Source organism: Ailuropoda melanoleuca, chromosome 1 (genome assembly GCF_002007445.2).
Source record: "Ailuropoda melanoleuca isolate Jingjing chromosome 1, ASM200744v2, whole genome shotgun sequence".
Lineage (NCBI taxonomy): Eukaryota > Metazoa > Chordata > Mammalia > Carnivora > Ursidae > Ailuropoda > Ailuropoda melanoleuca.
This window is the reverse complement of record NC_048218.1, coordinates 69,381,711-69,407,327: the sequence shown is the minus strand read 5'-3', so window position 1 is coordinate 69,407,327 and position 25,617 is coordinate 69,381,711. Positions and strand designations below refer to the sequence as shown.

At 43.0% G+C, this 25,617-nt stretch overlaps 3 protein-coding genes across 14 annotated transcripts in view; 2 read left to right on the top strand and 1 right to left on the bottom strand.

Moving 5' to 3' along the window:
- DLG1 (discs large MAGUK scaffold protein 1) overlaps positions 1–25,617 on the top strand; it is a 1,062,265-nt gene that overhangs the window by 447,121 nt on the left and 589,527 nt on the right. The window lies entirely within an intron of this gene.
- TAF7L (TATA-box binding protein associated factor 7 like) lies at positions 532–18,544 on the top strand. Of its 2 annotated transcripts, none has more exons than XM_034660546.1 (13): positions 532–790; positions 3,697–3,764; positions 4,576–4,654; positions 6,197–6,330; positions 7,000–7,126; positions 7,373–7,428; positions 10,441–10,482; positions 11,352–11,424; positions 11,758–11,871; positions 12,301–12,540; positions 12,727–12,839; positions 13,991–14,050; positions 17,689–18,544. In XM_034660546.1, exons 1-13 carry the CDS (start codon positions 532–534, stop codon positions 17,728–17,730), a joined length of 1,407 nt encoding a protein of 468 aa, XP_034516437.1. In that variant the 3' UTR covers positions 17,731–18,544. The 2 variants fall into 2 exon arrangements, with proteins under 2 accessions (XP_034516437.1, XP_034516447.1); XM_034660556.1 differs by lacking the exon at positions 532–790 and adding an exon at positions 1,449–1,508 and having other exon boundaries at positions 11,277–11,424.
- The window catches only part of DRP2 (dystrophin related protein 2), a 44,247-nt gene continuing 39,444 nt past the window's right edge, over positions 20,815–25,617 (bottom strand). For 4 of the 5 annotated variants that reach the window (XM_034660383.1, XM_034660379.1, XM_002928563.4 and 1 more), the window contains one exon: positions 20,816–25,572. In XM_034660383.1, coding sequence (XP_034516274.1) covers positions 25,448–25,572 — 125 coding nt within the window. In that variant the 3' untranslated portion in view covers positions 20,816–25,447. Of the gene's footprint in view, positions 25,573–25,617 lie in introns of all 5 variants that reach the window. The other variant, XM_034660388.1, reaches the window with a different exon arrangement.

Here is a 25,617-nt window from a genome sequence, read left to right as displayed (position 1 = left end):
GAGAAGCAGACTCCCCGCTGAGCAGGGGGCCCTAGGTGGCGCTGGATCACAGGACTCCGGGGTCATCACCTGAGGCAGCTGCCTAATCAACTGAACCACCCAGGTGCTGCCTTCCTTTGAATTATTAAAGAACTATTTTGTGATCCAATTACCTTCAAGAATATACTATACTACACGAAAAATGAGTTTCATTGGTCCATTTGGTATTACAACCCTTATTCTGAAGATCAGTGGACGGGTTCCCAAAGGGGCCAAAACAATAATTTAGCTTCGCCGAATGAATATCTTAGAAGAAATGATTGTGCAGTAATTAATCTTCCAAAAATATTTATCCCTTATGATTACGTTTAGATATATATTAGGCGGTAGAGATTTCACCGTTATCATCTTTAATAGGCACCCGTAATGTCCCTTAATATTATCCCTATCTCTTTAAGGAGAATACCTTTGACATCATTTTATGAAAGTTCTGGAACCTTCAAGGTCACATGACTATACGGGAAGCCATTTTACAACCTCAAGCGGTAGGCCATGGAGCACCCTGAGCAACAGCCTCCCGATCCGTTAGAAAATGATTCAACACCAACAGTTTCAACATCAGAAGTAACCCGCTCACGAGACCCCCAAATTTCTGTCGACGAAAGGACTGGAACCGTCGGCGACCAGGGCGCCAAAAATGCCAGCTACCAAGACACCCAAATTCCTGCCGACCGTGTCACCCAAGCTGATGCCGACAGCTGCACCCAGCTTGGTGCCGCGGCTCCTCAGGAAAACTTACCAGAAGGGAAAGGTACGTGGCTTTACTTTTTTTTTTTTTCCTCACAGGTTAAGGATATTTTTGGGGAGCAAACTGCTAAAAGTTTATTTGAACTGAGACTCCCTTTAGGAGAAACAAGCCGAGTCACTTGCGTCCCTGTCTGAAAGATGTACAAGGGTGACTCTCTTGAGGAGAAGAGAGCAGCTAGTTATGTTAGAGTAGTTTGGGCGCGGATTCTCGTTCTTTAATGGTTTTGCGCGGTGGCATATCTGTCACCAGGCGAGGTCGTCTCGCCATGGAACAAATCGGTCCTACCTAACGGCTTCGAGGAGTAACGGAAAGTACCGCCCCTTTTACAAATATGTCACTGTGTACTGGTAAGACTCCCGCGGCCGCCCCGAAGGTCGCCCCCCTGTAAAAGGAATTTGTTTTGAAGCTTTGCTCAGCAAGGTCCCCGCCGCGCTCCGCGCCTTTCAAGCCTCCCTGGCCCGGGCACGCGGTGAGCCGGCCGCCTCCTCGAGGCCACCCGCGGGTCCAGGAGGCCCCGGCCGAGGAGGCGTGGCTAGGCGGGGAGGGGCGGCGTGCGCGGCTCCTACCTGTCGCCACGCCGTCGGTCCGCAGCCCGCCTCCACGCCCGCTGCCCGTGAGCCCACTCACGCCCTCGCCGGAACCCGCTCCCCCACCCAGAGAAGAGAGGCGGGTTCCCCCCTTGCAGCCTTTCCGGTCCTGGAGCGAATCAGCGGAGGAGCGGGTGAGTCCGGCGGTCGGAGGGTTCCCGGCCGGGTCTGCGCCTGGCTCCCGCGCGCCGCGCTTCCCTCCCCAACCCGCCTGGACGGCGAGGCGCGAAGGCTGGGGACCCTGGGCTCCGCGAGAGGTTTCCCTGGGAAATTGGATCAAAGCCTAGGAGCTGGACTCTTCCTTGGAAGCTTAGTGCCCCTGGGATAAGGATGGAGTGGTCATTGCCTCCGAAGTGCAGCCAGCGGCTATGAACTAGAGAAAATACCAATTTAGACTTGCGCTGACTTGCGCTGCCTGGAGCATGCTGTTAGGCACCCTCCAGCTAGCTGTATTTCAATTCCCGATTCTGATTCCACTGAAACGAGATGGAGCTGGGGGTGAATGGTGGAGAGCGGTCCTGTTAGTTCGATTACTTATCAAAGAGTGTTTGTCTGAAAAAAAAATGGGTGCCTTTTCTTAAAAGGTTCATTGGGTAAATGAAGGTAAAAGGTAACAATTTTTTTTACAAATAATTAAACCTCATTTCAATTAGGGTTGTCCACCTTCTCTGAAATAGTTTTGATTCTTACATTCTTTTTTTCTTAGGAGAGGAGTTGCCAGAAAGGCATTGAAATGAACAAAACGCCCTAGTCTTAGTTCTGCTGAAAAATCTAAAAGTTACTTCTGATCTGATAAAATCTTGCTTAGCAGCTAGTTCTTCATATAATCTGTATTTCTGCCCTCAACCTTGTATTTGCTACTTTTTGTTCTGTCAGGCAGTGTGCCCAGCCCCAAGATTTTTATTTAATTTACTTTATTTTAATTACATTTTTTTCCTTATGTTCACATTCGGTTTCTGTATCTGTGTGTATGTATGTATATAACTGTATGAAGCAGGAAGATAAGAAATGACTATCACAATCAATCTCTCATCCTGGGTGTCTCCTTTTCCACTGCTGACCTCTCTTTTGCTTTCTATGCCTTTCTGGTAGTTTCTGAAGTCATACTAAAGGAGTGGTGAATGATTTCACCATAATGGGGTCTCAGACTCACTTGCGTGTGTTTTTAGAAATGGTTCCAATGCTATTAAGTGAGATTCAAATGGTTTACAGAGTATTGGGAGCTGTGATTAACTGGAGATTTTAACCTAACTTAAGGTATAAGATTTTATAACTTGGTGTATAGCATAAAGTCCTTAGAGCATAAGAAGACCTTGTCAGGTTTCATATATGTATATTGCTTTCTTTCCACCTTTTGAGAAAAAAATTTCCTCAGAAGCATGAGCCCTAAAACCCAACATGCAAGCCACTTACAGATATATCCCAAATAGATGGAAAATAAGGTTAAAAATAAAGATGAATGTTAATGAAATTATTCGCTTTATAGAAAGGTTTTTTTTAAAATAAAGGGATCTATCTTAGGATTCATTTAAATAACTTTTAGGGGTATTTCAAGTAGGTGGTGATTGTGAGATTAAATGAAATAATAGACCTAATGCACTCAGTGCAGTGCCTGGGATATAGAATGTACACAGTCAATGTTAATAATGAATTGATTAATTGGATTTTCTGATCTTTCATATCACCCCTTCAAGAAAGTGTCTATTCCATAAACTTAAGTATACTCCTATAGCTGGCCTAGCCATAAGAACTGGACTCCTAACTTTTCTCCAAAAGAGCTTGGAGCCATTGATACCAACTTCAGAGTTATAAAAGCTACCTGCTCTCCCATGGGCTTAATTCCTACCAATCTGTTAAGGCGAATGAAATATTAAAAATTATGCTGTTTTCTTCAAATCATCGTAGAACATGTCTGCCCATGGTTTTGGTTAATTTGGCCTTTGGTTGGCACTCTTCCCTGGAGAGGCATATAGTTTGCTTTGGTAGCCACCACTGAGTTGATGAATTTACCTAAGAGTCCAAGAATATCATTAAGAAGACGAAATCATGTTTCATAACAACTGTTACTTCATTTGTAATCGTGTAATTTGGGCTATCCTTGGAAAGTCTGCATATGTTGGGGGGGAGATAAGGTTACTTTTAGAAATAATCAAGTAACGTCAAATAAGATACTTCGGAGCGGTGCACACATCATTCCAGTGAGGGTTATGGGCGAGATCTTGTATAATGTAACCAGTGCTACCAGAAGTGGCCAGCAGAGGGAGCAAGGCAAGCTTTTGGTCACTTTCTGTCGATTTTGTTTTTGCTTTCATGAACTCAAAGAGATGAGTGAAAGCCAGGATGAACCTCCTCACGAACTTGAGAACCAGTTCATACTGCGTCTGCCTCCGGTAAGAAACCCTTGTATCTCAGACTAAATATCTTCCGTGTATATGTATTAGCTCTGCTTGGCTTCTCTGGCATTTCTATTTAAGGTATGCTATAAAAACTAAGAACATTTGTTTCCCAGGAATCACGTTCTGTTCAACAGTCCTATCCAAGTGTGTACTCTTTTAGCAGAATTTCTTTCATCCTGTACATGCTGCCTATCATGTGGGCTGATTTCCTGGCAAACGGCTGTGACAGTGAGGGATTCAGTCACTTACCAGAGGTGCTGACAGCCTGTTCACTGGACAGCCAAGATAAGACTCCTTTAAAATCCTTTCCGTCACCTCCAAAGGGGCAGTGAGAGGGACCATAACTATTTCCTCAAATTCATCACCATGCGAGGCTGTTGAAGCTCATCTCTTAACATTGTGTTAGGGTCTCTTCTCCCTTTGATACCTGCATTCGAGTAGTATTTAGTCTAAGAAAACTATAATAACGACGGGTTTCAGAAAGGTATTTTCCCAATTAGGGCTACTTAATATACCCAGTAAACTGCAGCTAAGCCTTTCCTTAGCAACTACACCTGAAGGGCAGCAGTGAGAGGCAGGAATGTAGAGCTAGAAGAAGGCATTAACAGTCGGTACTAAGAAACAACACTGAGACATCCTGACCTGACTTACATGGTGCACAGAATGTCATGGTGCATGGCATTGTTCTTAACATTTGCAAGGTTTAAGATTTTATTTAAGGGAGGACTGTCTGTGACATATCTCTTCTATTAGTTGCCAAGTAGACAATTCTTCCTTCTGATTTTTCAACCTCCCTTCTTTTTAGGAACACGCATCTACTGTCAGGAAGATCATACGTTCTGGAAGTGTTGCCATGAAGGATAAACTCAAAATTGACTTATCTTGTAAGTAGCTAATATCTGTTTACCATACATTGAACAGTAATTTATTATGGGATTACTGTGTGCCAGACACTATACTAGATACTAAGGATAGGACAAAGGACAGAATATGGTCTCTGCCTTGATAGACTCTAAGAAGTCTTTAAGAAGCCTTAAGTCACTTTCATAGCTTCTTATTGTGGAAAGGAAGTAGAAATTCTGTAATTTGAGGTGATTATTATAGTGTGTGTAAGGAAAAACACGGAGGCCAACTGTGTGATTTGTATACTGCTGTTTGTCTTCTATATACAGGCTTTGTAATTTCTGACTGTCCAGGGGAATGACAAATGAATACTGTTCTTTGTTTATAAATGTGACATATCTTCCTCTCTTTTAAATAATATTTATTAGGTGTTTTAAATACAGAGAAGTATATAAAGAAGAAAATTTAAAATGGTCTATGATACCATCACTCAGGTAGCCCTTATTAATCTTTTTAAAAAGATAATACAAGTTCATGGTTAGAAAATTCATGAGAGACTATGGACTCTGAGAAACAAACTGAGGGCTTCAGAGGGGAGGGGGTGGGGGAATGGGATAGGCTGGTGATGGGTAGTAAGGAGGGCATGTATTGCATGCTGTACTGGGTGTTATACGCAACTAATGAATCATCGAACTTTACATCAAAAACCAGGGATGTACTGTATGGTGACTAACATACTATAATAAAAAAATTATATAATAAAATAAATAAATAAAATGGAAAAAAAAGAAAATTCAAATAAAACAGAAGAGTTCAAAAAGGAGAGTGAACGTCTCCTTTGCTGTGCCCCCACGTTAACGCCAGAGAGAACTAACAGTAACCGTTTCTTCTCGTGTTTACTTACAGACAAAATTTTTATGCACAATACCAACATTTAAATCATCTATATCTTTAAAGTTACTTTAAAGAATTAAAGACACAAAAAGGATCATGTCCAACATCATTCTACATTTTTCTTTTTCACTTACTATTAGACATTTTCACTTGAATCATCTTGTGTTAAAGGATATTCATGTTTGAGACATCTGGGCAGGGATCAGGGTTGTCAGTATATGAATATATATATTCCTACCATATATGGATATTGTGTAGAATAATATCTTTGTGGAGGTAATTAGAGATTATAACTTCAGATTTACTAGCACCATTCTGGGATCAACCCTTCCTTCACTTGACCCTTTGAAAATATCCATGTGCAATGACATGCTTCTAATAGTGTCAAAATGAACGGGTTTGAACGGAGTTTGCCTTTCAGGAGGAGAATGAAACACCACTTCATCCTCATTCAGTTCACAATGATTACAGCGAAACTTAGCTACTTTTGATCAAGTAGCATAAACATATACCCTGCCTTCTTTTCTCTGGGAAGTTAGTAATTACATACACAATTCTAGCTTTATGAGAAATAGTAGGTTTTGCTGAAAGACTAGTCTGTCCCACGTAAGTCTTCATTACTCAAACTCTAGGAATCTTAAGAATGCATTGGGAAGATGTCAACTTTACTTTTTCCTACCTCTCTTCAGCTGATGGACGTCATGCAGTTGTTGAGGTAGAAGACGTCTCACTAGCTGCAAAGGTGGTTGATTTGCCGTGTGTTATTGGAAGCCTGAAAACTCTTGATAAAAAAACTTTTTATAAAACAGCAGATATTTCTCAGGTATGGACAAGTTTTCTTAGTCTACTAGCTCTTACATCCTTCAAGGAATCCCCTTCTCCCTACTTTTCTCTTTCTTTCAGTGCTCCTTCCCTCTTGGTGAATGGCGGCCAATCATTTCTAATTCCAGCTCAGTTGCACAGGAATACAATGTCATGTTCTGGTTTGGTGTTTGATCCATAACTTTTAACTACTTAATTTCATCCAAATAGCTTTTAGATAATAAAGGTTTATGTTTGCCATTTGTAATGATTTTCATCTGACAAAAATGAGGATCTGGGATCTTCTTCTGAACTTTCTACTAAAGCCAGATGCTGTGAACTCTGGAGATTTGTATTTGTTCTTTTTCATCATCTCAACTGTTGATTTCTTGTTTGCCTTCTAAATCAAAATGCTAAGATATATTTGTTTTTAACATATTTCCTCTGCAGTGGTAAGCATTTGAGCGAAAACAAACAAACAAAAACAAAGCACAGAATCCATATACAATGCTGCCGAGACAGACAGAGGAAATGAATGTGCATGTGTATTAATACTTGGTTTCCTGGAAATTCCAAGTAACATTCTCCTTACTTCTATGCTCCGGGATTTCTGGTAGTAAAAATGATCACGATTCATTACTAACCCAAGATCTATGGCCACAGTCAACTTCTCTATCTTTGTTAAATGTAGATGCTTGTGTGCACTGCTGATGGTGATCTCCACTCTCCTCCGGAAGAACAAGATACCTCTACTGATCTTAAAGTAATCGGGGAAAATGAAAAAGAGAGAGAGAAAAAATATGTCTGGAAGCATGGCAGTAAGTCACCAGCCCCTTGCTCATTCTGGCTGCCTACATTTATCTGCTGAATCCTAATTACTTGTGAGCCAGGGACCTGTTACCACACTTAGGTGTTTGGTTCATTAGGCATGCAGACACTCTTAAAGGAACAAGTCATGTCATGAGCCAGGGACTTATAGCATGACCTTTCTCTTTATCAAATTCAGATAGATGTATGACTACCAACAGTCATATATACATTTCACCATGTTGAATTTATTTTAGTTACTCCACCACTTAAGAATGTCAGAATGAAAAGGTTCCGCAAAACAACAAAAAAGGTTAGTTGCATGCTACTTCTGTGTCTCCTGGGTGGATTGGAAGAGGATTATGAGTGGGGAGGAAAGGGAGACAGTCAGTTGGGGATTAATTTGTTCATTCCTTTATATGTTCAATAAAGATTTATTGTGAGCTAAATGCCAGGCACTGTGTGGTAGCAATTGGGATTATATAGTGAACAAAAACCAGACCTGATCATTTAGGGATCTGGATGTGTCGTGAATTTGAAACTTCTGCTAATGCTTTCAGTTTTCAATGGCAAGATCTAGCTTTAAAGTGAACCCGTCTAGAACCTGAGAATTGAGAACTGCGGTTATATTCCTAACCTTACTTCAGACTTGTAGAATCTTGGGCAAGCTACAGGATTATTGTGGCTTGGCTTCTTCTTTTTTAAATTACCTTTTTATTTTGAAATAATTGTAGGTTCACATGCAGTTGTAAGAAATAAAAGAGAGGTACCATGTACCATTTATCCAGTTTTCATCATTGTAATTTTTTGCAAAACTACAGTACATAATCACAAACAGGAAATTGATATTATAGAATTCACCAATCTTATCCAAATTTCTCCAGTTTTACTTGTACTTGTGTGTGTGTGTGTTTAGTTCTGTGCAGTTTGATCCCATGTGTATGTTCATGTATCCGCCTACACAGTCAAAATACTATGCAGTTCCATTACCACAAGGATCCCTCATCTTGCCCTTTTTAAAAAAGATTTTTTAAAGATTTATTTATTTGAAAGAGAGAGAATGAATGAGGAAAGGGGCAGAGGGAGAGATTCTTCGAGCAGACTCCCCACTGAGTGTGGAGCCTGACATGGGTCATGATCTCAAGACCATGAGATCATGACCCAAACTGAAACCAAGAGTCGGACGCTCAACTGACTGAACCACCCAGGCGCCCCATCACCCTTCTATAGTCACACTCATCTCCCTCCTACCCCACTCCCTCAGTCTCTAACCCCTGGACATCACTGTTATGTTCTCCATCTCTGTAATGTTGTCATTTTCAGAATGTCATATAAATGGAATCATACAATGTGTAACATTTAATACTGGCTTTCCCCCCCACTAAACATAATACCTTAAGATCCATGCAAGTTGTTGCATGTATCAATAGTTTGTTCCTGTCATTGCTGAGTAGTAGTCCATCGTATGGATGTACCATAGCTTGTTGAACAGTTCACCCGTTGGAGGATGTCTAAGTTGTTTTCAGTTTTTTACTATTGTAAATAAAGCTGCAAGCAGGTTTTTGTGTGAACATAAGTATTTGTATCTTTGGGATAAATGCCCAGGAGTGCAATTGCTGGGTCCTGTGGTACTTGAATGTTTAGTTTTATTTTGTTTTCAGAAGGGGGAGGGGCCGAGGGAGAGGGAGAGACTCAAGCAGCCTCCTCACTAAGCACAGAGCCTGATGCTGGGCTTGATACCCCAACCCATGAGACCACAACGTGAGCTGAAACCAAGAATCAGACGTTCAACTGACTGTGCCACCCGGGCGCCCCAAGAGAGAGAGAATCTTAAGCAGGCTCCATGCTCAGTTCAGAGCCCAACGTGGGGCTTGATCTTACAACCCTGAGATCCTGACCTGAGCTGAAATCAAGAGTCAGATGCTTAACCACCTGAGCCACCCAGGTGCCCCTTGAATGTTTAGTTTTGTAAGAAACTACCCTACTGTTTCCAAAGTGGCTTTAATATTGTACATTCCCACAAGCAGTGCACATGTGATCCAGTTACTCTACATCCTCACCAGAATTAGGTGTTCGTCACTATTTTTTATTTTAGCCATTCTGATTGATGTGTAGTGATCTCATTGTGGTATTAACATGCATTTCTCTGATGGTTAATGGGGTCAAACATCTCATATGTTTTTTTTTGCCATCCATATATTTCACTTCAGTGAAATATCTGTTCATGCCTTTTGCCCATTTTCTAAATGGATTTTTTTATTATTGAGTTCTAAGATTTCTTTTAATATTCCAAATACTAGTCTTTTGTCAGATATGTAGAAATTTGCAAATATTTTCTCCTAGTCTATAGTTTGTCTTTTCATTTTCTCCACAGGATCTTTCAAAGAGCAAAAGTTTTTTGTTTGATTAAGTCCAATGTATTGATTTTTCCTTTTAAGGATATTCCCTTTGTATCAAGTTTAAGAAGTCTTTGCGTAGCCCAGATCCTGAAGATTTTCTCCTATTTCTTTTTTTCTGAAGTTTTACATTTTACAGTTAAGCCTGCAATCCATTTTGAGCTAATTTTTGAAGCTTTTGAAAATTTATTTGAGAGAGATAGAGACAGATTGAGAGAACGAGTTGGGGGAGGGGCAGAGGAAGAAGCAGACTGTCCACTGAGCAGGACCCCCAGATTATGACCTGACCTGAAGGCAGATGCTTAACCGACCGAGCCGCCCAGAAACCCCTAGTTCAAGGTTCATTTATTTTTTTTGCATTTTGCATGTCCAGTTGCTCCCACACCATTTGTTGAAAAGACTATCCTTCCTCCATTGTATTGCTTTTACACCTTGTCAAAAATCACTTGAGCCTATCTGTGTGTGTCTGTTTCTGGGTTCCCTATTCTGTTGCATTGATCTATATGTTGATACCTTCTACTGATATCAGTGTAGCTATATAAGTCTTGAAATCAGGAAAACTTCCTTATTTTTCTTTGTCAAGATTGTTTTAGCCATTCTAGAGCCTTTACCTCTCCACATAAATTTTAGAGCATGTTTGAAGTTTAGAAAAAGTTTTCTATGTCTATAAAAAACCTTGTTGGAATTTTGATAGGAATTGCATTAAACCTATATATAGATCAATCTGGGGGGAATTGACAGCTTTACTGCATTGAATCTCTCATTCTATGAACACAGTCGCCTTGGCTTTTATACTGTCAGTCAACAGCATTTATTGCGTGCCTACTAAATGTAAAACTAAGTTAAGAATAATTTTAGAATTCTTTAAGCTTTAGTGAAGTAGAACAATCGTAATATAACTTCATTGTTTATTGTGTTTTATTTCGTAGCTCACTGATTGCAAACAAATTGAAGAAATCAGCTTTCCTGAGGTAGAGCAAACCTAATATAACTTAATTGTTTACCCTTAGTGTGTTTTATTTCATTGGTTATTACTTTCAAGCAAATCAAAGAAATCATAAAGGTTACTTTTAAGCCTGCCTTCTCATCTCTAACTGCTACTGCCATACACAGACACTGAATTTGATTCACTTAAAATGGATTCATTGTTTAATATGTGATAACTCCCAGAGGAAAAGATAAAATTTGGCTGGTGACTCTGTATTCTAATCTGTTTTTTTCTCTGATACTTATTTTAAAAGCCATTTCTTGGAAGCTAGGGTTCACTTTTACCAGCAGTTGTTTGCAATTGCTTATTCCCCCTCAAAGTTCTAATTTCTATTTGTGGCATGACGAATTGGTTGCTGTGGAGATAATTGTCTAAAATTGGATTTAAGGGAGAACATGTAGCTAAGACCCAGTTTTTATAGGAAAATCTTTAATAATAAAGATGTGGAGAAGTGAACTCTGGGAATTTGGATCTTTAGACCAAATTACTTCTAACTAACAAATAAGGAATTGTAGTTCTTTGCCAATATGGGTCCGGGCAAATAATTAATAACTGAGCCCTATGGGCTGTGCCTCTGAGAGAGGTCTTTAACACAGAGTTGCAGATTGAAAAGATTAAATGTCTCAAGTAATTTGCTTGAATGGGGGAAAAATAAGCTTAACGTACAAAAACCTAGACCCTGGTCAAAGATTCCTTCGTAAATAGCATTATTTAAAGTTGAAATTTGGTTGTATGCATATTAAAGAGGCCTAATTTTTTGAATTCATTTGTATGTAGGAAAAGGGCATTCCTGCAAAACACAGGCTGTTAAATGACCTTACTGGTATTCCCCCTTCCCCCGCTTTGGTTCAGTACATTGAATCTCCTGATGTGGAAAAGGAAGTGAAAAGACTCCTGTGTTCAGATGCTGAAGCTGTCAGTGCTCGTATCCTTTTATACTTATTTTCTGTGTGCTCTGTTCCACCCCATATGTACTTGCTGACAAGCCCTCACTTCTGGTATTTGTGTGCAAATTTTGATGTATAGAACTTAAGGTTTTTGGAAATGATACTTTCTATCTAGGAACAGTAAATTCACATCATAGAAATGTATTTACTTGTGTACCTCAATATAAGGTACTTCTTCACACTAGGAATTCAGATACAAACAGCCTGAAGTTGGACTAAATTAAGTAGCATTTTCGGCCAGAGAGCCTCTTCCCTTTCAACTGTGCCTTCTCCTTTCTTTCTGCTTGTTCCTTAACTGACCCACCTTTCAGGATGGGAAGTCATTGCTGAAGATGAAACCAAGGAAATAGAGAGTCAAGGCTCTATCCCAGGCTTTGCAATATCCCCAGGAATGAGTGACTATAAGCAGGATCATATCTCATCAGGTATGTTTATAAAGGCAAAACCAGAGCTTCAGAGAGGGCAGGTGTTGACTGTGTGCAAGGCCAGTCTCTCTAGACTCACAGGCCAATCACAGAAAAAGGAGTCCTTTGCCCTTCTTTCCTCTTATTGGTCCTTGAGTGCGTCAGGGGTTTTAGATTGCTGTTCTAATCTCCCATTCATCCCGGGTATCCTAAATTCCTATGGGCCCTTAGATACTCTAAATGTCTTGATCATTGAACGCAGGAATGAATGTTAGTGTTTTACATTTCCCGTCATTGTTCTAGGAAGGGAATAATCTTCCTTCAAGAAAATCATTCATAAAATTCATTGGTTGCCTGGTGAATTTGCGGGGAGGGAGTATAACTGCGACTAGAGTGGGAGTCCTTTGGGATTCATATAGTTTCGTCTTCCTCTTCCTTTTAAACCAATAGAGTACGGTATGCTCCGGGAGGTGTTCAGTGATTCTAGCAGTAACAGTGATGAGGAGGATGGTGATGATGAGGATGATGAGGATGATGAGGATGAGGACGAGGAGGATGAAGAGGATGATGATGAGTACGAAGTTGTGGAAGAGGAGGAAGATTATTACGAAGAGGACCTGGAAAGGGAGCTACAGGCCAAGTTCTCGGTGTCTGGCCAGTATGAGGCAAAGGAAGGAGCCAGTTCAATAGGTAAGTTATAGAGGAAAAACCAAAGGGGCAGGACAGAGTGGGTGGCAGTGCTGAAGACTGACTCTAAACACATGTTAGATGCAATGCGAAGTTTGAGAAGTTATTGCTAAGAGGTGTAGTGGAGGTTTAGTTGATTGTGATCTCGGTCTGCTATGTTTAGATCAAATCTCTGTCTATTTCTGTTAGTCATGGATATTCAGAAGCAAATTCATTACATGGAGAAAAAGCTCCAAGAGATTCGATGCAGAGCACAAAGACAGAGGAATCTCCTAATGAAAGTGGAAAGCCTGATGCTCAAGGTAAATTCTTGTCGGCTGCGATAAAGGTATCTTGAAATCTCACTTTCAGAATCCCGTCTTTGTGTTTCAACTCATGTTGTCTCTGTGCAGCATTCTTACTCGTTTGCACACCGTAACAACCTCTTAGAAACCCCTCATAAAACATAGCCCCAGTCCTTTTACCTGAGTAATTTTGATCATCTCGCATAAGCAGTTTTGGGAAGAGACCGGGAGACCTGAGCTATAATCACCAATATTGAACATTTGTTATGTGCAAGGCACATAAAGAGCTAACCATTTTCCACATATCATCTCATCTCATCCTCACATTCCTGAAATACAAGTACTGTCCCTAGTCCTATTTTATAGATAAGGAATTGAAAATTCAGAGAGGTTAAGTAAGTTACCAAGGACCACAGTAAGTGGTAAGACGTGGACTGAATCCTGTTGTTTGTACCAAAATGTATTCATTGCAGTGAAAGAAAATTAAATTCATTTTTAAATGTTATGATGCATGCCTGAACAAGAGTAAATATCTTGCTTTATTTTTGTTAATACACATTTCAACCAAAGGAAAATGTATGTTTAGGCCATGATCACATCCTTTTCTTATAGTGAGGAAAATTCTGAAGCATCTGGAAAATTCCTTGCCAGATTTCATTTTCTGGAGAGCTGTAGTCATCAAAATGGAGCAACGTGACACAGACCTATACCTATTTAGAGTGTTGTCCTTTAAAATAACCACGTGAAATGGATGTGGACACACTTCGGAAGATACAGTATGGTGTTATTATGATGTTGCAGGAAGTCCTAGTTAGGAACAGTAATATTCGGCCCTAGTGCAGGGAAATGAATGAGTCAGCATCAGACTCCAAGCCAGCTTTTTAAATAGTTCACCACAGTCAAAGGATTTGTGCTAAAACTAGAAAAAGGTAACATGAAGGCATTCCAACCACTTATTTTAGGGCAAGAAAAAAAAATGCTGTGTGTAGAGTTATAAACTGAAATCCGTAGTTGGGGTACAGTTTTTAGACTCTAAATCCTCTAAAAAGAGTGCTCTTTTGTTACAGCTGACCGTTTTCTTACCAAATTATTTGCCAAACTCTTTGTCTCACTTGGTTCTCCTTTCCTTTGAGACTCAGCATTCATCATTTATACAATTTGTTTTCCAGAATCACTTACACTCTGTGCTGGAGCAGCTTAAGTTACAGGAAATAGAAAAAAATGAGCAGGTGAGAAGTGTGTTTTCAAATCAACCGGGAAACATTTGATACAAAGACTCCCCCCCACCCCCGGGGTCATTTCTGGCTGTTCCTTTCACAGAAGAAGTAGTGGCCAAATCTTCTAAATTAGGGTAACAGGTTGGAACAAGTTTTTTTGTGAAAATTCAGTCGTTCAACACATACAAATGCCTATGAAGTGAAAAGCATAAGATGTACATACAGTGTTGAATAAGACAAGAGAGCTTGTCCTCATGGAGCTAACTGTCTAGCATGGAAGACTGGCAGTGAACAAATTATCATACAAATCTGAACGTGCAAATTGCGAAGAAGTGCTGTGAAGGAGGAAAAAAATCAATGAATCTGTTTGAGTAAAAAGAGTCGTGAATTAAATTGAATTAAATTAAAATGATCGGCCTTTCTGAGGAAGTGATATTTCAGCTCTGACCTGCAGGATAAGTCCAGGTGAAGAGGGAATGGAGAGCCTCTTGGGTGGAGCATATGCCAGGTCCCACATTGGGAAAGAACTTGGCCTCTGGAGTATTTAAAGCAAGGAAGAGAGTGACTTAACATAAGGTTGCAGAAGTAGGCAGATGCCATAGGGTACGGTCCCTTGCAGGCCAGAGTAAGGAGGATGGGTTTTCGTGTTACAGTGCACTGGGAAACCCATGAAGTTTTAAGCAGGAGAGTCACATTTACACTTGATCCAGCCTAAAGGCGGAGAAGCGATAGGAGGGTCACATTTAATTTAAGCTTTTTAAAGATCACCCTGATTATTATCAGGAGAATGGATTATAGGGGGGCAGGACTAGAAGCAGGGAGGCCACTTAGGAAGCTGTGTGGTGGTCTAATAAGAGGTGATGACAGCTTGAACTAAGGTGGTGGTGGTGGATATGGGAAGAATATAATGTTTTTTAACTGCAATGAAAATGTTTTTATGACAGCTTTGTTGAGATGTAACTCACATACCGCACATGTAAATTGTACAGTGCAGTGGCCTTTAGTACATTCACAGAATTGTGCAGCCATCACCACAGTTTTATTTTTTTTTATTTTTTTAAAGATTTTTTAAATTTATTTGACAGAGATAGAGGCAGCCAGCGAGAGAGGGAACACAAGCAGGGGGAGTGGGAGAGGAAGAAGCAGGCTCCTAGCGGAGGAGCCTGATGTGGGGCTCGATCCCATAACGCCGGGATCACGCCCTGAGCCGAAGGCAGACGCTTAACCGCTGTGCCACCCAGGCGCCCCCACAGTCAGTTTTAGAACATCGTCATCACCCCAGAAAGAAACCCGTACTCATTAGCAGTCACTCCCCATTTCTTCCGGATTCCTCCCACCTGCCGGACCTAGGCAACCACGGATGTACTTTCTACTCATCTACTTTCCCTATTCTGCTTATTTTATCTAAAAGGAAACACATAATATGTAGTCTTTTGTATCTGGTTCTTTCACTTAGCAAAATGTTTCCAAAGTTAATTGATGCCGTGGCATGTTATCAGTAGCTTATTCCATTTTGTGGGTGAATAATATTCTAATATTCCATGGTGTGTGTGTGTATACATACCATATCATACACACCATGTTTTGTTTATCCATTCATCCATCGATGGACATTTGGGTGGTTTCCCCTTTTTAGCTATCATGACTAGTGCCACCACAAATATTCATATATGAGAGAACGTATTTTAAAAATAGAATTGATGGGACTTGGGTCAATTAGTGGGTGTTGAAGGAAGTGTTAAGGATGCATGCCAGATTTCTAACTTGAACAACTGTTTTATTTAAAGCCACAAGAGAGTGAGCAGAGTTAGAAGAGGGTAATGTGGGATAAGTGAGGGTCAAGTAGCTATACAGAAAATGTATGCTGACTTCAGCCCTAAAAAATTGAGGGTTACAGTTTTAAAGGAACTGGAGGTCATATGCTGATGGGCTTAGCATGGGCCTCTTAAGATAGAGACACCATCCCTCATCCCCATTCCTCATACCAGCAAGGTGAGGGGAATTCTTCTGTATATTCCCTTCCCTTCAGCAGATCACTTAACCAAGTGCTGCTTATAAACAACCATGTGAACAGTTAGTGCCAAATTGCTTTAGCACCCACCAAACGTCTTTGTTTTCACCCAAAATAGTATTGGGGAAGTGCTATTTTCAACACAGAAATGTAGCCACAAACTTAATTCACTCACAGTCCTTTATGGTAGCTCATTTAGTCAGTGTAGATGGGTGCCTGCCTTAAGCTAGGTTCTGCAGGGAGCTACAAAATGCTTACAACCCAGTCTCTGCCTCCATCTGGGGAGAGAGCCATGAGAGGAACAGGAATTTAAAGGAACGAGGGCTCACTTTTGTCCATAGAGATTAGGGAAAGATTTCATGGAGAAATGGTGTTTGGCTGGCGCCTTCAAAGGTGGGTAGGGTTCAATAAGGATATAGGGAAAGGAGGGCATGCTATATGGAAAGCACAATGGCTCAGAGGAGCTGTTGACAGGCTAAAGTTGAGGTTTTTGGTGTAGGGCATAAGGAGCCATCAAAGCTTTTCTGCCTGGGGAGTAACTCAGGAAGATTCTCTGCCAGCAGTAAGCAGGAGAATTTAGAGTGGAGAGAGACTAGAGGAAGATCCAAGTGATAGAAGGAATCAGAGCTTAACAATTGATTGGATTTATGGGGCAAAAAGGAGAACGAAGAGGAAGGAGTCCAAAGCCTGACTGAGGGGGAAAATGGTATGCCACTAACAGAAGACAACAGGAAGGGAATTATTGGGGGCAGGGGGTGCAGAAGGTGATGAGCTAAATTGGAAGCACGGTGCGTTGGAAGCAGTTTGGAAAATGGGAGTAGAGGTTGGTTCATGCAGAGAAATGATCACTGAAGCTGTAGGGATAGATGAGTTTGCCAGCTCGACTGTTTAGCAAGAAGTCTGAACCTGGGCGTGCTGCAAGAAAGAGCCCACAAAGGGGAAAGAACTGGAACAGTCAGTGGTTGTAATCATGTCAGCGTCTGAGTGTAAAGAGCCTCTAAATTACTGTAGTAAGCAATTCTAGCAATTCAGTGGGCGATGTGCAGCATAGAATCATTTTATAATGTTCCATTCGTTTCATTTCACAGAACGGAAATCGACACTGGTATGGAGGACCTAAATTGAATAATTCTCAGAAACGATCTTTGTCCCAGAGATAGTATACCTCTCTTCATGTTATTGGCCACTTGGCCATTTCAAGTAAAATAAAAAAAATTATATCCTACGCCACAAAATGTTCAGGACTTCTGACTTAGAAAGAATCAAAACAGGTAGAACATCAGGCTCCCGGTTGGTCAGGTCTCCGGCTCAGTTTCTGAGTGTATCCAGTGTGGCTACAGGGATCCCTCTGTACACTCTTCCCAGAAGCACAAAGTCTTAACAGCAAACATATTTCATTTTTAAGTATATTCAACTTTAGAGCTTCTTTTTCTAAGTTTGGCGCAATAAAAACAGCACGCAGCATTGCACGTGCATTCTCGACCGTGGCACTGTTCTTTGGAACACTGCAAGACTAAGATAACTTTATAAATACCAAGTTACAGTAGTTCTTTTTGGTTCATATAAGTAAATTCTAGATCAAGTAACAGAACTTGTGATTTCAGATGAATTTTTCATGTTTCTCTGCCTCTCCCTACAGCTCATTTCCCTACGGGAACAATTGGAATATTTTTTGAAGTGAGAGAGCCTTCAGCCTGGCCCATGAACCTTGGATTCACTGTGTAGACCGCTGAAGACTGGATGAATTGTATGTGTTTCTGTCCCTTTCATTGCCTTATGTTGAGTCATTTGTATTTGTTTATCTGAACCTTTGTTTGCTAGTCCAATTCGAAGTTTGGGTTGCATAGAAAGGGACAGAATATAAAAAAGTAGTAGACCTAAAAACCCAGCTCAGTATGGATCTTTGCTTCTCTTTACCAATTTGAGAATTGCTTATACTGCTTCTGTGTTGTTGGTGCCATCAGATGATTCAGCCATGCTTGCCAAAGACAGATAGTCTAACCTGAAGGCCATACAGCCTTAGTTTGCATATGTTTTTCCAGTTCCCTTCTCCTGTTAATTTTAAATATTTCCTAAAACGTAGAACAAATCATTTCTACCAAAGGCTAGGACCTGCCACCGTGAATTAAGTGCCTACCTCACAGCAGTTAATGCTAGGTTGCGTCCTGTCTCTGTTAAGTAATAGGAGCTGCTTTCCTGCTCAGGGATGATTTCTTGCTGCTGCTATCTTTGTTCTGTTGCATTTTTAGAACTGTCTCTGGTTATTATTTGCCAGCGAAGAGAATAGTTAGACCAGAGACGAAATTCTGAGCTGTTATTCTTATTCTGAGCCTCTTCATCCTAACCCCTGCCAGAAGAGGTTAGGAAAGAATAGATGCCTGTGATGCCTGTGAAGACTCCCTTAAAAACCCTGGGTGGGTTTGTTTTTTTCTGCTGTATTGTTTAAGTTTTCTGGTCTGTGTTCTTTAAACAATAAATGAATTTCTCGTTTTAAATGGATTGCTGTCACTTTATTAAACCGCTTCCATGATGAGTGCACTCCTATCCAAAAGGAAACTGGAGAGACAGGCAGTAAACTCTACCATTAGGAAATGACAGAAGATGGTGTCAGTACTGGGGTATCCTTCTAAAGAGCCCTTGGGATAACTCCTAATGAACTAAGCCAATCGTCTCCTATCAACCATATAGCACTGGGATTTCGAGAAAGCGTATAGAGAAGCGATAAAAATGTCAGCTCCAGTATTCACATCCAATTACATTGTAGTAGAAAGAACACAAGGTTAGAATCTTGGCTCTGCCTTTCACCTTGGGCAAGTCCCTACACCTCCTAGAGGCTCTGCTATTTTCTCATCTGGAAATCAAGAGTGATAATGCTTATGACCAAGAGGCATCTGAGGGTTTTCTGGAAGCAGTCCGGCTAGAACCAGGTCTGGTCCCAATTGATGGAGTCAGTGCAGCTCTAGGAAATGTACTCCCAAGTTTTCTGCGCCACTTTTAGTGCTCGCATTCCAAATTGAAGTTAATAAGTCAGGAACAGTGAAGAGCAGGTCTATATGTATGGGCAGGGCCTGTGGAGGAGGATGGAAGACAGAAAGAATGTTGGGGGCAGATGCAGGGAAGAAGTGGGACTAAGGGACCTAGACATGTTAAGGGCAAATGAAATGAAGATAAGGTTAGGAGAGAAGATAGAGGACAGCTTGAAAACCAAGATGATAAAAAAAAATTTTTTTTTCAGGAGTGTCTGGGTGGCTCGGTTATTTGGGCATCTGACTCTTGGTTTTGGCTCAGGTCATGGTGTCAGTGTCGTGGGATCACAACTGCACTGGGTGTGGAACCTACTTGGGATTCTCCCTCTGCCCATTTCCCTGTGCTCTTGTGGTCTCTCCCTCTCTCTCTCTCAAAAAAAAATTTTTTTTCAGAAACCCAGGCCTTAAAAGATGAGAAGGAGAGTGGGGGAAAGGAATTGAGTGTCAGAGGCAGAAGGTGTAGGGGAAGAAGCAGGGTTTGAAAAGAAGACAAGCCTTTCCAGATGAAGAAAGGCAGAGGACTAGAGCAGAAAGAGATAGAAAGCCCCTTCAGGACGTGGCTGGAAAGACTGAGGCTAGCGAGGGCGGCATATATGCCACAGGTGGCCCCTAGAGGTGGGAGAGGTAGAAGAGCCCTACTTCAGCCTCTGTCCAATACCATAGCCCAAGAGCAGCCAGAACTGTGCTGCCGAGAGACTGGACGGAAGGGAAGACAACAGCAAAGGGGCAAGGGCAAATCCACACGTCGGCAGTGACCTTCCATTCCTTCTGCTGCCCCATCTCACTGTAACCCAGGGTAACTGCTTCACCACTGCCCTCCAGTCACCCAACGCTTATTGCCGTCCTGACTCCCCACCTTACCTCAACACACACACACACACACACACACACACACACACACACACACACACACGATACCTCATGAAGTTTTCTTTTTCTACAGTCCCGTGATTCTGAATTTTGCAGTTACAGACCTGCCTGGCCAATATGGTATCCACCAGCCACATGTGGGCTTCGAGCCCTTGACATTTGGCTAGCTCAAACTAAGACGTGCAGTACGTGTAAAATACACACAGCTGCTCCAGGCTGGGGCCCTGCCGACTTTGCACTATTAACCCAGGCCATGCAGGCAGGCCTCCACGGCAGGCTGCCCCAGGCCTTGGCAGAATGCCTGTGATCCTCCTAGAACACGGGAAGATAGGCAGTCTCATGAGAAGTGAGGTGCAGAACTTTCAGCCTGCCACACCACCCGCAAAGGGTACAGGGTAAAGGCCATAAAACCGCTTAGCTGTAGTGTGGAATTGGCCACTCAGCAATAGGGTGTCCCACCATTCATGCTGCGTGTCCTCAGGCCCCTTTCGTTTCAGTGTCATCCTGTGAGACGAGGGATGCAGGGAGGTGCTACCATGGCTGATCTTGCTTTTGCTGTCTCTATAAGTAATAAATCGTCTGGCTCTATGTGGGCTTCTTGTTTTGTTTTGTTCCAGCTGAATCTGTCAGCCTGCTTGACAATTTCTAAGACTAAGTGGAAAAAAAAAAGAATACAAAGTATCTCAATAATTGTTTTATACTGATAACACATTGAAATGATGTTTTGGATATATTGGTTTAAATGTTAAAATTAATTTCACCGGTTTATTTTTTTTTAATTTGGCTGCTAGAAAATTTGTGTATATGGCTTGCAGTATGTTTCTATTGCACAGTGCTGTTATAGATTGGTGAGAGGAAAAAAATGGTCGTGGGGAAGAGGGACTCACAGGGTTTTATTTTGCCAGAAAATGACATTTAAAAAAAAAACTATTTTCATAGTTTGATCGCCATAGTTACAGGGACATTTTAACACTCCAAACAAATATATATACCCATAATAAAAGACCTTTAAATTGAATAAATGTAACCCTATGGAAACTAACTGCATTATCCTGATTTTTCTCATATTGCTTCAGGCTGGTGAAAAATCCCTCAGATTGATGAGGATGGTATTTAAGTAGCATTGCTGTAGAGAGTTCCTCCCAGGAGGGGATAACTGGCTAATTTGTGTGGGACCTTGAGAGGCAACCAATCCAGCTAACAATAGCGGATGGGGCTAGCGCAGGTGACTTTCTTTTCTTTTTTCTTTTTTCTTTCTTTCCTTTTCCTTTCCTTTCCTTTCCTTTCTTTTCTTTTTTTTCTTTTCTTTTTCTTTTTCTTTTCTTTTCTCTTTCTTGCTATCTTTTTCTTCTTTTATTTTCGTCCAGCGGTGTTGAACTCATCTGGCAGCCTATGTTTTGTAGTATTCCTGTGGCTTCTTGGCCCACCCTCTCTTCCCACACCCAAATGAGGGAAGGATGTGGGATATCAGAGTCAGAGTATAACCCGAAGAAACAAAGTAAACAAATACAAATTTATTCTTTTCAAAGCAGAATTCCAGGGAAAGGGGAAAAGCACCACGGTGAGTGGCAATCAAAGTTAACCAGTTTGTTCCCAGCCCCACCCCTTTGTCCCAAACTCTCCTAGACTTGTGTGCCACCCTTGCCACCTCCCCCTCCCCTGGATCCCTTCCCCAGCTTCCATTTCTGAGACCAGTTCTTACAGCCAGCAAGCAGCAGAGCAGGCCCCACTCTGGCCTCAATACTGCCCTGGGCACAGCAAGGACATTCAGCAGGTCCCCCCCAAATGCAGCAGCTGTGGGAGGAGAAGGAGGCTGGGAGCTGGGCCCTGGCCTTGAGCCTTTCCCTCTCCCGCAGCCAGTGGTGTTAAAAGAGTAAGAAGGAGCTGAAGTATTCCTTTATTCCCAGGGCCAGATTTTGGCAGGGAGGCCTGGAGATAGAGCTGCCCAGCTGAGCAGCTAAGTCTCCACAGCCCTAGGGCAGGGGCCCCAGTCTCTCCCCCAGGACTGTTTATCTTTAGGCAGCTTAACTTTCTGGACTAGCTGTCACCCATGTCAAGGGAACTTTAATGAGATTCTTGGCCTGAACCGGTGTCAGAGGCCACGAGTCGGCCATTGAGAATGCGTGCTCAAGGAATGTCCTAGCATGAAGCTGGGCATGGAGCCCAGATCCCAAACACACACCTCAGGCAGCACGGGTGTTCCTTAAAATTAACCTGGAGGGAAAACATCTCCCAGCATTGGGCTCTGCCTGACCTCATGGTTTCTCATTACTGTGGCCTGCCAGCCCTGTTCCTGGAGCACAAGAAACGCAAAACAGGTTTCTCTACAGGGAAATATTTCCAAAGTTTGGGCCTTGAAGGAAATGGGCACTCGAGAGCCTTGATTTCAGCCTTACCATCCTGGAGGGAGGGCACGTGTCCTCCCGGGTATGGCCCTCCTCAGGGAACCGTACACCAGATAGCTTGATGATCTATAACCGGGCAGCCTTCCTGACAAGTTCCCAGTCAGCATGACCCCACTGCTCTCACTTGGAGCAGCCGCATCCTCGTAACAGCTTTTTGGCTCTGCAGATTCTGTCGAGAATCAATTGCCTCCCAATCCTGTTTCCTGATACAATTTGACAACCACCCCAGTAAACACTCACAGTCCTTCGCCCCCATGCTGATCTCACAAGTCAGAGGTTTTCTTTAGGCTGCGTCCCCAGGAACTCCCTTTACCACTCCTCCAGCACAGGGCCGTAATTGAATGCGGCATCACACACACACACACACACACACAAAATACCTCTAGGGACACGATACATAACGGATGCCTCACAACATGCGACACATCTCAGTAAATCTCACCCCGATTTGGATTCATGGCACCCAAGGACCCATTTACCTCACTGCGGGCAAACTGCCCACACATGCTGCAGCGACTGTCACTGGACCCTTGAGTGATAGTACGCACAGGACCGCACACAAAGTGTCAGCGGCACCATTAGTGAGAATTCAACCCTTAACCTGCTGCTTCGGTCCACCTACAGCACAAATCCTACATAGCAAGATCTACATCTCCCCTACCATGCCTAGCCCACCGCAGTTGCCACAGGCCCTCAGCAGCCCAAGATCTCTTGGGTGAGGTGGGGGGTTATGGAAAGGGTTTTCTAGGACTTCCAGGGTAAAAGATTGTTTCATAACATCTGCCCTTCTAAGGCTTAGGCAGGATATGCCTCAAAGACCCTGAGCTCCCTGACCTATAGCAAATTTCTTCTATCCCATTCCTGCCCACAAACTAGGCCCCTACAAATATGGCCTCCCTTCGCCTCCTACTCCCCCCGTCATGGACGGATGCCCATGCTCTGTGTTTGATGCCTGCCTACTGCCTGTTCACCATACATCCAGATACCCAGTCCTCCCATCTAGAGACTTCATGAGCACCAAGGCAGATGTCATGGTTAGGTCTGATACCCTGGACCTGTGGCTTAGTGCTCCCTAGCCATTCAAGAAGGAGGCAATCCTAGGCTTCTGGACCCAAGCTGCTGCACTCCTTCCCCTGCAGCAGATAAATCTAACTTCCCAGCAGTTCTCCCCACTGGCCCGCTGCTCGATTGTAACAGAGCACCCCAACTATCTCACCCTCCTGACCTTGTTGGCAGCCACTTCTTTCTTTAAGACCCTGAGCCAGACTTAGGAACTGGAAGGGGCTGGAGGGTGTTCTCTGTGTCTTAGCTTAGGCCAACAGAAGCCCATCTGTTCCTTCTTGTCTGCATGGGATGAGCAGAGCTTGCCTTTGCTCTATTTCGGCACCTGACCCGTTGTTTAGGGGAAGCCCAGGAAAATTCATCCAAGGCCCAGGTCTCAAGGGAACAAGATTTGGAATGAGTGAAGAGAACAGAGTGACTCTTCATATTAGATTCCATTGTGGCCACAGGCTTCTGTTGCTTTGGTCTTGAGGACAGCTCACCCCAAACAGGAGTAGAGAGACATCCTAGGGGAGCAGCCAGGATGCATCTCTCTGTCCAACCAGAGGCTGGGGCTAACAAAGAGCAAGGCAGAACATTAATACTTTTAGAGGTATTAGAATTTAATGTGTGAGTGAGGCCAGGGGAGTACTGATGTACAGTAGATCTGCAGGATAGATACGTATGTATATCAACTTAGGCAAATTAAATCAATTGCAGAGCTCTAGGTTATAAAGCTCCTTTTGTAGAAAGCTGCCTAAGTGGGCTCTGACTCTGTTCAAGTTTCCCAAGCCCACTCCCCCACCCCCCCCATCCCCTTCTATCTACTCTGAACAGTTTCTGGATAAAGGGCTTACGGTATATGTAGCCTAGAAAGAGTTAGTTTACTTTGAGGATCGGGTTCACCTTCCAGAGTTAGAAAGACCAGTTTTATGCAAAGGAAGGCCTTGCTGTTGTCTGGGTGGAAAGTGGAGGGCTTCCTGATTTGTGGCCAGCGGCTCCTAGGAAGGGACAGCTATTTAGGGTTGCCGCTTGCATCTGTCTTATGAGTAGCTGGGAACAATCAGCCACCTCATCTGATTCGACCTGAAAGAAACAAGGGTCCCAGCCTGCAAGAGGGTTGGGCAGTCACACTCCTCCAGGCTAGTGAGTGACTTCTTCTTCCTCACCCAAGGAGAGCAAGACCCCCTCGCTGAGCAAGCTGCTGCCCCTACCCCAGCACTGTGAGGGCAGACCGGGATGAGCTAAGGGTGGCTTCAGCTGGATTCCCAGAGCAACTCAGCTGGTGTCTCAGGATGCTCAGGCCTTCAGGAAGGAGGAGAATCAGGGTTTAGGGGGAGAGCTAAGCCCATAAATATCTCTTTAATGTTTCCCAATGTACGGTGTAAGTAAGAATCAGAATGAACCGTTCCCCCCGCCTTGAGGAATGTCTGCCAGGACCTGAGGCAGAAGGAACTGAAGATACTTGAAGGGGAAACAACATCTAGGTAGCATCAAGATGGCTAGAGAGAGGCTGTCAAACTAAAATAGTATGACGCACACTGCCCAAACATTTTCAGTGGCACTTCTTTTGCGGGGGAGGGTTGTGTCTTGGGGATACCCTTCTGCCTCCCTGAGTTGGGCCAGAGAAGAGGGCTAACCCCTGTGGATTCATACTGCTGGAACCCTGGGGTCATCAGGCTTCCTTATCTCCATAATTCCATGGAGAAGGGAAAGGGGCTTATGGGCACTGCTTAGCTCTGCGAGGCGGCTTCTCTGAATGGCCTCCAAGTGCCATTTGCCTGGACTGCAACAGAAACAGACTTAAGGGACTGGTCTCAAACTTGAGGATTAAAGGGCACATTTCTAGAGTTGAGGGAATCATGCCTCTCCCTCCCCCAGCCCTGAAGCATCCACTTCACATACTAGCGGATCCCTGCGGCTGCCCAGAGCCCAAATAACTCTGGCTGAGGAATGTGGGCCCGGTGGGGACTGGAAAGGTTGGGTGAAGGCTGATGGAAGACTTTGACCAGAACCGGGAGAGGACTATGGATTATAGGATGGGGATCTGGCTCCATCAAGAGGCCAACAGGGTGTTGGCAGTCACATCAGAGCTGCGCACACTGGGGAAGGCGTGGCGGAGCTTCTCCATGATGTCCTCCAAGCACAGGCTGACATCTTGGCTCTTTGACCCCACATCATCTAAGTTGGAAAAGAGAGGTTTGGGAAGAGAACTAGAGAGTCCCT